Source organism: Anolis sagrei, chromosome 1 (genome assembly GCF_037176765.1).
Source record: "Anolis sagrei isolate rAnoSag1 chromosome 1, rAnoSag1.mat, whole genome shotgun sequence".
Classification (NCBI taxonomy): domain Eukaryota; kingdom Metazoa; phylum Chordata; class Lepidosauria; order Squamata; family Dactyloidae; genus Anolis; species Anolis sagrei.
Genome location: NC_090021.1, coordinates 64,459,839 through 64,472,425, shown reverse-complemented (window position 1 = coordinate 64,472,425; position 12,587 = coordinate 64,459,839). Strand labels below are relative to the sequence as shown.

General features: G+C 44.7%; 1 protein-coding gene across 3 annotated transcripts in view; it reads right to left on the bottom strand.

The window, feature by feature from the left end:
- The window catches only part of RPS6KA2 (ribosomal protein S6 kinase A2), a 279,666-nt gene that overhangs the window by 80,405 nt on the left and 186,674 nt on the right, over window positions 1–12,587 (bottom strand). For all 3 annotated transcript variants that reach the window (XM_060753717.2, XM_060753719.2, XM_060753718.2), the window contains 2 exons: window positions 4,157–4,273; window positions 2,226–2,307 (listed from right to left, as the gene is read on the bottom strand). In XM_060753717.2, the coding sequence (XP_060609700.1) occupies window positions 2,226–2,307; window positions 4,157–4,273 (199 nt within the window). The remainder of the gene's footprint in view (window positions 1–2,225; window positions 2,308–4,156; window positions 4,274–12,587) is intronic.

Below are 12,587 nucleotides of genomic sequence, written 5' to 3'. Positions count from 1 at the left end.
ACCCACAATGGAATAATGAGACAAGGCAACTGTGTTGGAATAACTATGCACAACTTTTATCAAATAGTTACCTATTTAAACTTTCTTCATGAACTGCAACCAACTGAACTTGATGTTGGATAAGCTGAGACAGTGGCCCCTCAAGACACACTTCTCAGCTAACTTAGGCGAGACACCTGAGTTCCCCACATAACCAGGGCACTGTTTAGGGAAGCTGCACAGAGTATTCAAACCCCAGTTAAGAGATTTCAAGGGTTTGAATTCCCATGCAGCTCCAAGGCCATTTCTGTTCATCCCCACATCAGTTGACTGAACTCACAGGTAGAGGTTCCTGTTCCTGGTCTTCACAAAAATGGGTGCCTTAAGTGAACACCGAAATGTTAAATTACATCCCAATTTCTTGCCACAGATTAAGCTTCAATGCAGGAGCCAAAGGAACAGCAACCTGAAGAACAGGCTCTACCCACTATAACTAGTCCCGGGAGTGAATCCTTTCAAGAGGCTTCACTGGGGTGGTAAATAGCCCTCCCTTCCCAGGCTTGCAGGAAAGGGAAACCAAATTAATGATATACAATGATATAAGTTATTTTGGAGATATGTGTTTACAACTTGAGAGCTCACATGACAAAGTGCTCTGGCAATCATTCACATTGTTAATGATAGGCATAGTTTGATGCAGTAGCTTTAGTGATGCACGGTTAGCGTTCCCATAATGGCTCCCTGTAAGACTGAGAGAATGGGTGGACAATTGCTCTGGAGTATTTGGGATGAGTGAGATTTTTGTTTCAGTTTGGTTTTGAGCAGAATTTACCAGAATTTACAAAACATAAATTAACCTATTTCTAAGTTATCAGTCTGCCCTCTAAGTAAAAGTCAAAACATTCAGATTTGAGATGGAATCAGTGCTGTCAGATTTCTAGGGTTAGCTTAGTCCCTACTGATGTGTTAACTGGCATGCATAGGGTCTCTTGAGGAAAGGGCATTTAGATCAGGGATGTCAAAGGTCTTCAAAGGGTCACTGAATCAATGAACAGAAAATCCATGGACACAGAGGGCCAACTATGATTTATTTGTTTCACATAGCAGTTGGTGCTCTTTAGCTTTTAGCCAACTTGGGTCATTGAATGACAACTCCTATCACTTTTAATTATCCACCATGTGGACTGGGAGTTATGGGAATTGCAACCCAAGAGTCCCCTTTGGGGCTGAGAAGAGAGGGATACAAATGTGGTAAATAAATAAATAAACTTGGGGCTCTGAGGTTGTGGAAAGGTTAAAGAACATTTTAAAGTCCCACATGCTATCTACAAGCCTTGTATCTAAATTCAAACCCCACTATCCTGATTAAACAGAACAAACTGCAGCCTTCCAGATGTTACTATATCACAATTTGCATCAGCTCTAGTCATGATGTCTAATGATGATGAAGACAGGAATTGTAGTTCAGCATCTATAGGGCCACATAAAATGACATGGTGGTGGACTTGGCTATGAGCTTTGAGTTTGGCATGTGATTTTTCTGAAATGAGGTAGAGAAATTCTGCACTAGTGTAAGCTAATGTGCAGTTTGGAGTGTTCTATAATGAGTATTCAAAATATCACAAGGAACCTCTATGTACAGAGGCAGTAGTATTCTATAGAAATGTTGTTGAATAAGGCAATAGAAATGGTGTGGGCAGAAAGAATGGTGTGATTTTCAGATGAGACCTAAACACATGTCCCTGCAACACCTTTCAACATGGATTCAAGTGAGTAAGACGTGAAGAGGACTACAGGGTACAGTCAGTACTTTGTGCAAAATAAGGAGAGAATAAATCTTCTTCCACTGAGCAGGAAAGATCAAATTCTAAATAACATGCCAGCAATCAGTATTGTTTATTCACCTGTCAGTCAACAAAAAGCTAAAAGGGCTGGCATTTAGATGATAAATGACATCTATAAAGGGAGATGAAATAAAAGCTGTCAAAACAGCTGCTAAATGTTCAAGTCATCTTCTTTACTAATATCTAATCGAGGGGAAACAACAAGGCTAGCCTGTTTTTAATCCATAACTACTCTTTGTAGAGACAAAGCAATATGAGATCCAACCTTGAATATAATATATAGAATTATTTTTTGCTTTATGTTATAGGAGCATGTATAACACTGTCAAAAATAATCACTTCTTTTGCTTATTAACTTGCATAATATCGTACATTTGCTTTAAGCTAATTTTGTCTCCTCACCTTTTAGAGTTGCCTTCTTGAGTACCTTCATTGCATACAACTGCCCAGCATCGGATCCTTTAATCTTCCTCACTAGAAAGACCTTTAGGAAAAAAGTATCAAAAAGCAATCAAGTAATGCATGTTTAAATTAATTGTATTCAGACTTAACACCACTTTTTCAAGGCTGAAATGTACTAATTTTATCCTCTGAAACTCTAATGTATGAGGCAGGAAATCCCTGTGCACCACAGTCTTACTTAGCCTTGTTCACTACAGAGACACAGGTTTAAAATGTTCAATACTAGTCATTTGTCAGCTGCTCCCTGTAATACTGAGTAATACTACATTTGGTTAATTCTCCCCAAAACAGATGAGTCAAAATAAGGAACACTATGTGCTGTTTAAGAGAACACGAAAACAGTTATCAAACCCACAGGAAAATACAACAAATGAACATGTACTGTATTGCAAAACATGACTATTCTTTTATTATTCATAAAGGGAACCACCATCTGTAGCATAGTTTGTTATAATTTTGGAAATACAGTGGAAAGACGGCAAGCATCTTTAATATATATCTAAATATAGATCTCTATCTATCCATCTATCTATTTATCTTTGCTGTGTGCCTCTAAATAATTTCTGATTGGCTCCATTATGGGGTTTTATTGACAAGACTTGTTCAGGGTAGGTGGATAGCTTTTACTGTCCTCTGAAGCTGAGAGGGAATATGAACTGTCCAAGGTCAGTCAGCAGGTTTTATGGCCAAATGCAAAATTGAATTCTAGTTTCTCAGACTTCTAGCCCAATGCTCTAACTGCTCCACCATGCTGGCTCTCATTTATCAATCTGAGATGTATTACCCTGCCAAATAGCTGTCATATTTAGATAGTTTAGAAGGTTTTAATTAGTAGGTAGTTCATGTAGACAAGCTGCTGGGGCAAATAAGAAGCAAAACCGCTGGGAGATATCATCTGGAGGCATGGGGTGAGGTATTATCAATATGCTGATGACACCCAAATATATCTCTCCATGCCTTCAAAAAAAGGTCTAACTAAGAATAGTGTGTCTTTTCTGAATGAATGTTTGAAAGAGATAGTAGACTGAATGAGGAAAAACAAATAGAAACTGAATTGAAACTGAAGAGAAAACAAAGGTGCTTGCTATTAAAGGTCCTAGCCTAGGGATGGAAGTATCAACCAGTTTTGGATGGGTTACGTCTCTCCAAATGTTGTTGTTGTTGTTATTATTATTATTATTATTATTATTATTATTATTGTTGTTGTAATAATAATTTCTTCTTCCTATGTTATTGTTATTATGGTACTTTAAAAAATCAGCATGTTGCTTTTTAAAGTAAACAGGTAGTTGGACTAAATGGGCCATGTGGTCTCTTCCAACTCTATTATTCTATGATTCGATGATTCCAGGTCTAGAAGTGGGAACTGTGCCTTATGGGTGCATAGCATAAAATGGAAATCAGTGTAAGGTGGCAGTTAGCTGAAATTCAACCAGAACTTCTTGTAACTCCATGAATCCTGCTAAAGCATTCCCTTCGCCCAACTATTAGCAATTCCATGGTTACGTGTTTGACTTTTTTGGAGCATCCAAAAAATAATGTAAGTGGAAAAATGCTCAAGTTCAGACTACGTCTCAAATTGAATGCTGATTTCAGATGGCAAAGTAACAATTTACACATCAAAAATACTGCTACAGATAAAAAGTATTGTTGTGATGTTATGTAACTGTTTATATTAGCTACTCCTTTGGTATTTAAAATAGTTTGTTATTAGAATTCAACAGTAGTAGTTGAGTAACCTAATGATGTGTTTTTAAGCTGCTTCTAGGTCATACATGCCTTTGTTTTAAATTAATTTTATTGCTGATAGCCCCCTTGACTGCTATTATTTTGACAGGACAGGACATATTATGTGAATATAAAACAATTACCTTCCCATAAGAGCCTTGCCCCAGAACTTTCAGCAGCTCAAACTGTGATGGGTCTGCTTTTTCAAAACCTTCCTTTACATGGTGGCTGATGTCAATCTCCTTCACAATGCCTTCTTCCTGTGAGTAAGTAAAGAACAAAACAATGTTTAGTTCTTGGCCTAGTTAACAAATGATATCAGTTTTACTTGTCATCACCTTGATTCCATTTTCACCTGGAGACCAAGAATCATACCTATAAAAACTATCACATTTCCACTTTCATCTACTGCAAATCATTTTTTTTCCATATATCAACATATTGAATCCTGTTATGATTTTGCATCTGCTACTGAAATGTAGTGCCATCTTCCTAGATTTCTTTAGAAAGAGAAAACCTGTAAATATAGCCCGAAAAAACCCACAAGAACAAAACACAGCACTTGCTTCCTGAAGCAGCTGGGTTCAACATACCAGTTCATTATAGATCTCATTAAAGAAGTGTGTGTGAAGAACAGGCTCAATAGTATCTTTAAGCCTACATACCTCATTTCATTGCATAGTAGTCACCATGGCATAGTAGTTGCACACTCCTTTTGGGGAAGGGAAAATTGGTATTTTGCTCTTCCCTACATAATAGTTGCACCCTTAATTCACTTGCCGGGAGAGCGAATTAAGGGTGTAACTGCCCTTTTGGCTCTGTGGGGCTTGACTCAGCTGGGAGTTTGAGGCTGTGGTGGCCACAAAATACACACTGGCAATGTGTGCTGCAACACCCATCAGTGACAATACGGCAATGTTAAAAAGCTCACTGGAAATTCCAACTCAAGCGAAAAAATGCACTGCAGAAGATGACAGGGTATCCCAGATCTAGGGTGAAATCAGCTTTGAAAAATGTGGAGCACATTGCAGACACCCACCTTCTGTAGGACAGTAAAATATCTTGAACAGAGACTGCCAAAAATGCATGAGTGGGCTGCAGGGTGCTGATCTATTCCCTAGGGGAAGGAATTGATTACCTTCTCTGCTGTCATTTTCCCTCCCCCCCCCCCCCTTTATATGTCACTGGTGCACAGTTTTCTAGGAAATTTGGGTGGAGGGAAGGGAAGGATATAAATTGGTAGGAGGCCAGGTTTTGTGTTAAATGTAATCACCCATGTAGCCACAAACCTGTTTAGAACCTATTAATCTAATCAACTCGCAGTGAAATAGGTTCCTTTTGAACCAGCTCCAAATTGGATTATAGTGCCACTGTAGAAGTGCCCTAGATCCTCTAGTGTGATACTATGTTCAACCATGGAAATTCACCCCAGAATCATGCTGGAGTACCTAGAGAACTATTTCTGAGCTTTAAAACAGCTTTTCACACTTTTGTGGGGTTCTTGTGCCCCTAACTCCAGAGAATTATAGGGGGGGGGGGGCACTGCATGTGGAAATAAACTTCATTAAATTAAGTGAGTTATTCTATCTGAAAATTGTTTCCAAAATTCTATTTCTACAATTGTCGCACATGTAATACTATACTTCCATTTTTAAAGGAGGAAACTACTGATTATAAAGAGATGACCGCGAGAGAAAATTGTATTTATAGTATCTCTACATGATGTGCAGAAAAAAAGAATGAGATGTTGCCTAGATAGCTGGCTCTTAATCCAAAGAGATTTGCAAATTACACAGGTCATCAGAAAAGGAGAAAGACGCCACTCCATGCTATCTGGCAGAATTCCCAGATATTACTTCAGCAGCACCCACATCCCCACAGCAATATGTAAAACACAGAGGACGAGACTGCTTTCCTTTTACCCGCTGTCTTAAAAATGCCAACTTTTCTGTTCCTGAATCAGTTGATAATATACATTCCATTTTGCTGGTCTTATAGGCGAAAGGGAAATAGTACTTTAAAGAACAAAGTACTGTAGAACAAAAACACTTGTCATGTGGAAAAGTTCCCAGATGAAGTTTACTTTATCTCATTCTGGCCTGATTAAAAGTACATACATTTTTTAAAAATAACGTGGGGAGGGCTTGATCCAACTTGTGTCCTACTTCAGGAAAAAGGCAGTGTATAAATGAAAGCAAATAAATAAACAAATCAGAATTCAGATGCATCTACAGTATGTGCAGATTCATAGAAACTCCAGATTAATATTTGTTTACAACCAATTAAAAAAATCTTACTCTGAATTTTTTAGAGATAGCAGTCTACTGAATATCCCCTTTGGGTTGAGAAGGATAGGCTATAAATACAGTAAATACTCTGGAGAAGAAGGGGTGGAGCAGTGGCTCCTCAACTTATTTGGCCTACCCCCTAGAAATCATTTTTTTAGAATCTTCTTGTAAGCTCACAGCAGCCGCTCCCAGAAAGGACACAGGACGCCAATCCGTAATCAATCAGGAAACTTTTACTACTGGACACGAATACACAATGAAAGCCAGGATTGGCATACAGACGCAAGACAACCCTTATATACCCTCCCCCACATTCGAATCCCCTCTTCCCGCCGACCAAGGATCCCGCTCAATGATTCCCGCCAAACCACCAACTGCCCCTCTCAAGGCCACCAGCTGCAAATCCTTATCAGTCCTCCATGTCAGGAATCCGGTTTTTTGCGCCAACATCCAAGGCCAGGAAACCGAGTCCTGACATAACGTCCCCCTCCACCTCCTCTTCTTCCTGGAATGGAAACACACGTCACCATCATGTCCCTTCTTTGTCTAACGGACCTTGGTATTTTTTCAACAAATTACAATGGAACGTTGGGTGTATTTTCCCCAACACCTTAGGTAGTTTCAAAGTATATGTCACTTCATTTATTTTGTCAGAAATTCTGAAGGGACCAAGGTATTTGGGAGACAATTTCCGAGAGGGGGTATTTAGCTTGAGGTTTTTTGTGCTCAGCCACACTAAATCCCCTTCTTCCAATCTTTCACCTTCCCTCCTTTTCCGATCTGCAAACAATTTATATTTTCGTTGAGCCTCTCGTAGTGATTTTGCCACTTCCTCCCAGTTCGCTTTCATTTTGTCTGGCCATCCTTCCTCTCCCTCCGATTCCTCCCCCCAACTCGGCAGTTTGGGTAAAGGGGTTACTTCCATGCCGTATACTACCTCAAAGGGGGATTTCCCAGTGGATGCGTGACAGGCCCCATTGTATGCAATTTCTGCAAACGGGAGTAGATCGGCCCAATCGGTTTGGCACTGGTTTGTGTATATCCTTAGGAACAGTCCCAAGGTCTGTTGTGTGCGCTCGACCCCCCCATTGGTCATGGGATGGAACGCTGAACTCAAGGTCCTTTCCACCCCCATCAACTGCATGAATCTTTCCCAGAATCGGGCCGTGAATTGCACCCCTCGGTCACTAATCACCTGGTCCGGGCAACCATGCAACCAGTAGATATGTTTGATAAACAACTCAGCCAATTTCTCTGCAGATGGCAATTTAGGCAGTGCTATGAAATGCGCTTGCTTTGAGAACAGATCCATCACCGTCCATATGTAACGTTGACCTCGGCTAATTGGGAGTTCGCCCACAAAGTCCATAGCAATCACCCTCCACGGTTTTGATGGTTCTGCCACCTTTTGCAATAACCCCGTCGGCTTTTGTGTGGTTGCCTTATTTTGTGCACACGCATTACATCGGGATACATACATTTTGGTGTCACCCCTCATCCCGGGCCACCAACACTGACGTGCCAACATTTTCAGGGTTTTTGTTACTCCCCAGTGTCCTGCTCCCTTGTTGCCATGGCATCTGACCATCATTTTTTCCCTCAGGTTGCCTGGGATGTATAACTTCTTGTGCACAAATCCCAATCCATCCTTCCACTCCACCTTTTCCTTATTTCTTTCTAGCCACTCATCCTCCCTGCATGCTTGCCTTATCTCCTCCTCCCATCCCCCGTCCTTGCTCTCAACCCCCACCAGTTTTTGACTGCGCTCCGTTTGTGCTCGGGTTTGTACTGCCATGCCCCACTGCCATTCTGAGAATATGCTCCCCTTTGGGCCTCGCCCCCTCCCTCCATCCTCCGGCATTCTTGACAACGTGTCTGCGACCACATTTTGCTTTCCCTTTTGGAAACGCAGCTTAAAATCAAATCTGCTGAAATACTGCCCCCATCTTATTTGCTTTGCTGACAATTGCCTGGGTGAAGTGAGGTATTGTAAGTTTTTATGGTCGGTCCACACTTCAAAGGGGATGCCGCTTCCCTCTAATAAGTGCCTCCATGTTTCTAGAGCCCTCAAGACTGACAGAGCCTCCTTCTCCCATACCGGCCAGTTCCGTTCAGTTTCGCTGAACTTTTTTGAGATGAATCCGCATGGGTTCAACCTCCCTTCTGGATCCCTTTGCATCAGGGCCGCCCCGTAAGCCCAATCTGAGGCGTCACAATGGATCACGAACGGCTTGGTCAAATCGGGGTGGATCAAGACTGGTTCCTCAGTGAACCTGCGTTTCAGTTCTTCAAAAGCCCTTTGGCACTCTGTTGACCAATTTAACTTTGCTCCCGGGGATCGTACCTTTACCGTTTCCCCCTTTCCCTTCGTCTTCAGCAGTTCAGTTAAGGGCAGAGTCACCTGAGCAAAGTCCTCTATGAAACCCCGGTAGAAATTTGCAAACCCGAGGAACGATTGCAACTGTTTGCGCGTTTGGGGAGGGCTCCACCCCCTGACGTCCTCCACCTTTGCCGGATCCATTGCTATCCCGCCCTTGGAGATTCGGTATCCCAGGAATTCTATCTGCTCCCTATTGAACTCACATTTTGGCAGCTTTGCAAACAATTTTGCCTCCCTCAATTTCTGGAGCACCTCTCTCACCAATTTGACATGAGATCGTCTATCCCGGGTAAACACAATTACATCGTCCACATAGCAAAACACCCCGCGATACAATAATGGGTGTAACACCTCATTAATCATTTGCATAAATGCTGATCCAGAGCCTTTGAGCCCAAACGGACAGACGGAAAATTCAAAATGGCCGAGCGCACAGGTGAACGCCGTTTTCCACCTGTCCTCGGGCCTTATGCGCAGCTTATGATAAGCCTCGATCAAGTCAATTTTCGTGAACACCCTTGCTTTTGACAGTCTCGATAGCAAGTCCTTAGTCAGTGGCATGGGGTAGTTGTTGGTGGTGCTTACTGCGTTCAGCCCCCTATAGTCCACACACAGCCTCAATGAGCCGTCTTTTTTGTGCCTAAACAGCACTGGGGCCCCCAAAGGTGACTCGGATGGCCTTATAAACCCACGGGCCAAGTTTTTGTCAATATATTTCCTCAGTTCCTCCATCTCCTTGATCGACATGGGGTATAATCTACTCCTGGGCAACTTAGCGTCCTCATTGAGTTCAATCTTTACCTCGACCCTCCTAGGAGGGGGAAGCTGATCTGCTTCCTTTTCGTCAAATACATCCTCAAAGTCTCTGTACTCAGGGGGAATTTCCTGCACTCCGCCTGCCGTGTTTTCTTCCCCCTTGCAACATTTCCCCCCTTCTTCGCTCTGGAAGGCTATGCTGCCTTCCCTCCAATTGATCTGTGGGTTGGCTTCCTTTAACCATGGCATCCCCAGTATTACATTGTAAGTAGCCATAGGGGATACTACAAAGGTTATGCTGCCTTCCCAGTTCCCCACTTTACATCTCACTTCTCCCACTTCAAATCGCGCCGGGGCTCCAGCCGCCACTGATCCATCTAGCTGCGAGAATGCTATGGGACTCTGCAAGGGGGTTTTCTCACATTTCAGTTCGTCCGCTAATTCTGGGGTCATAATGTTTCTTGAGCAGCCGCAATCCATGAGGGCTTTGCAGCTGGCCCACTTCCCCTCCCCTTCTAGCCTGATCGGGAACACCAGCATTCCTGGGCTGTGACTCACCAGATCTCCCACTGGTGCCCTAGAAGGGGGGCTCTCCTCCGCTCTCTTCCCTGCGGCCGGTTTGAACTTTGGGAAATGGGACTCTCCCCCTTTCCTCTGTCGACATTCAGCAGCCCGATGGCCAAGGCGTCCGCATACAAAACAGCCGCCCCTCTGCTCCTTGGGCCCTCCGGTTGGGGCTTTACCGACCGTGCCTCTCTCCGTCCTCCGACTCTCCTCCTTCGCTCTCGTCTGCTGCGGCGCCGCCCCTTGATGCCTCTTGACCTGTGCCAAGGTTGTCTCGATGCGGCCGGCCAGCTCAATCCATCCGCCTATCTCCTCCGGATTGTCACGATGAAGTGCCCAGGTCAAGATTTCTTTTCGCAGGCCCTCTTTGAATATCTGGACCTTGGTTGTATTGGACCACTCTGGCACCTTCTCCGCCCTCAACCGGAATTCCTCCACGTACTCGGACACGGAGCGGTGTCCTTGGGTTATCGTCTGCAGCTTTTCCCTCGCCCGGACCCTCTCGAGCGGATCCCTGAAGCGCGCCTCCATCGCAGCCAGGAATCGCCTCGTAGATCCCAAACATGGGTCGTGCCTGGCGTGGAGCTGGACATACCACTCCGCTGCTCCCCCTCTCAGTGCTGCGCCCACTGCTCGCACCCTGCTTGCCTCCGACCCGAAGGTAAGGGCGTTGTCTTCTAGATATCCCCTCACCATAGTCAGGAAGTACGCAAGGTTCCCGGCTTCTCCTCCGAATTCGATCCTCAGCTCCTCCCTTCTAGGTTGGTAGAGAAGGGGCTGCCTCTCCCGGTTCTCCGCTCGCGGTGGCCCTTCCTGGAGCCCTCGCTGCTCCGGGGGCAATTCCTGACGCCCTGTGCCACGCCTGGCTCCGGCCGGGGGCACCAGGAACGTCTGCTGGGACGCCAGTCCCCGGGGTTGTTCCTCCTCCTCATCACTCTCCGCAGCGGCCCTCCAACTCGTCTGCGTCTTAGGACGTGCCCTGGGTCCCCGGTCACTCCTCTCCTCCGCGCTCCACATCGATTCCCCTCGAGGTGGTGGTTCCTCTAACAGGGGGGCCAGCCGCTCCATCACCTTTGACATCATCGCGAGGGTGGTCTCCATGGATGCCAACTTTTCCTCCAGGAAATCCAACCTCTGCGGGGAGGGAAAGTCTAGCCCGCTGCTTTCTCTCGCTGCTGCCTCTGCCCCCTTCACTCGCCTCTGTGTGACTCCATTGGGCTGGGCGTACGCAGTCGATGAAGCCAAGGCATTCACTCTCTCCAGCTCCTCTTCCGCATTCCCAAAAGGGGAGGCTGGTTCTCCCCCCTCCGTTGGATCTTCCTCCTGTTGCATAGGGGTACCTCACCACGGCCGTGGGATGGCACCGATGAATCCTGGCTTAATGTAAGCTCACAGCAGCCGCTCCCAGAAAGGACACAGGACGCCAATCCGTAATCAATCAGGAAACTTTTACTACTGGACACGAATACACAATGAAAGCCAGGATTGGCATACAGACGCAAGACAACCCTTATATACCCTCCCCCACATTCGAATCCCCTCTTCCCGCCGACCAAGGATCCCGCTCAATGATTCCCGCCAAACCACCAACTGCCCCTCTCAAGGCCACCAGCTGCAAATCCTTATCAGTCCTCCATGTCAGGAATCCGGTTTTTTGCGCCAACATCCAAGGCCAGGAAACCGAGTCCTGACACTTCTCTTCTTTCTTTTATGCTTTCACCGCCCCCTTACAGTTATTCATTGCCCCCAAATGCACCTGTGGCCATGACACCCCCCCTAAATCGCTGCAGCGCCCACCAGGTGGCAGTAATACCCACTTTGGGAATCACTGGGGTGGAGTCTTATCCTTCCTAAGGGCCCTTCCACACAGCGCAATACCCCAGAATTTCAAGGCAGAAAATCCCACATTATTTGAGTGTGGACTCATATAACCCAGTTCAAAGCAGATATTGTGGGATTTTCTGCCTTGTTATTCTGGGATATAGGACTGTATGGAAGGGCCGTATGACACAATATACGTAAACCAAGGTCTGGTGAAGAGCTAAGGATCTCTGAGTACAAAGCTGTGTTAGCAGGCAAACTTTAAACCCACATCTGCTCAATATTGCTCGGACTAAGAGGAAGATGAAACTTCTCTCCCAGCAGCCAAGCTAAGTTGGAATAAAGGCTTAAATGTCATCTCCATCCATTATTCTTTTAACATCACCAGATAGGAAGGATGCTAAACCCCTCTCTTCCATCTACAGGAGCAAATCCAGTTTCAAGTGCAGGTTTTCAACTTTCTCCCCAGCCCCACTGATTGTTGTAATGTTTAAAATGTTAGTTTTCTATATTCTTCCTAATTTCTTATCTACAAATAAAAGCCACACTCTTTTTACTATCCTGCGATTTTGCTCTGCCACTCCCATGCTATTTTGTGGGTGATTCAGTGGGTTAAACCACTGAACTGCTGAACTTGCTGACTGAAAGGTTGGCAGTTCAAATTCAGGGAGCGGGGTGAGCTCCCACTGTTAGGCCCAACTTCTGCCAACTTCTGCCAACTTAGCAGTTTGAAAGCATGCAAATGTGATGAGATTAATATATACT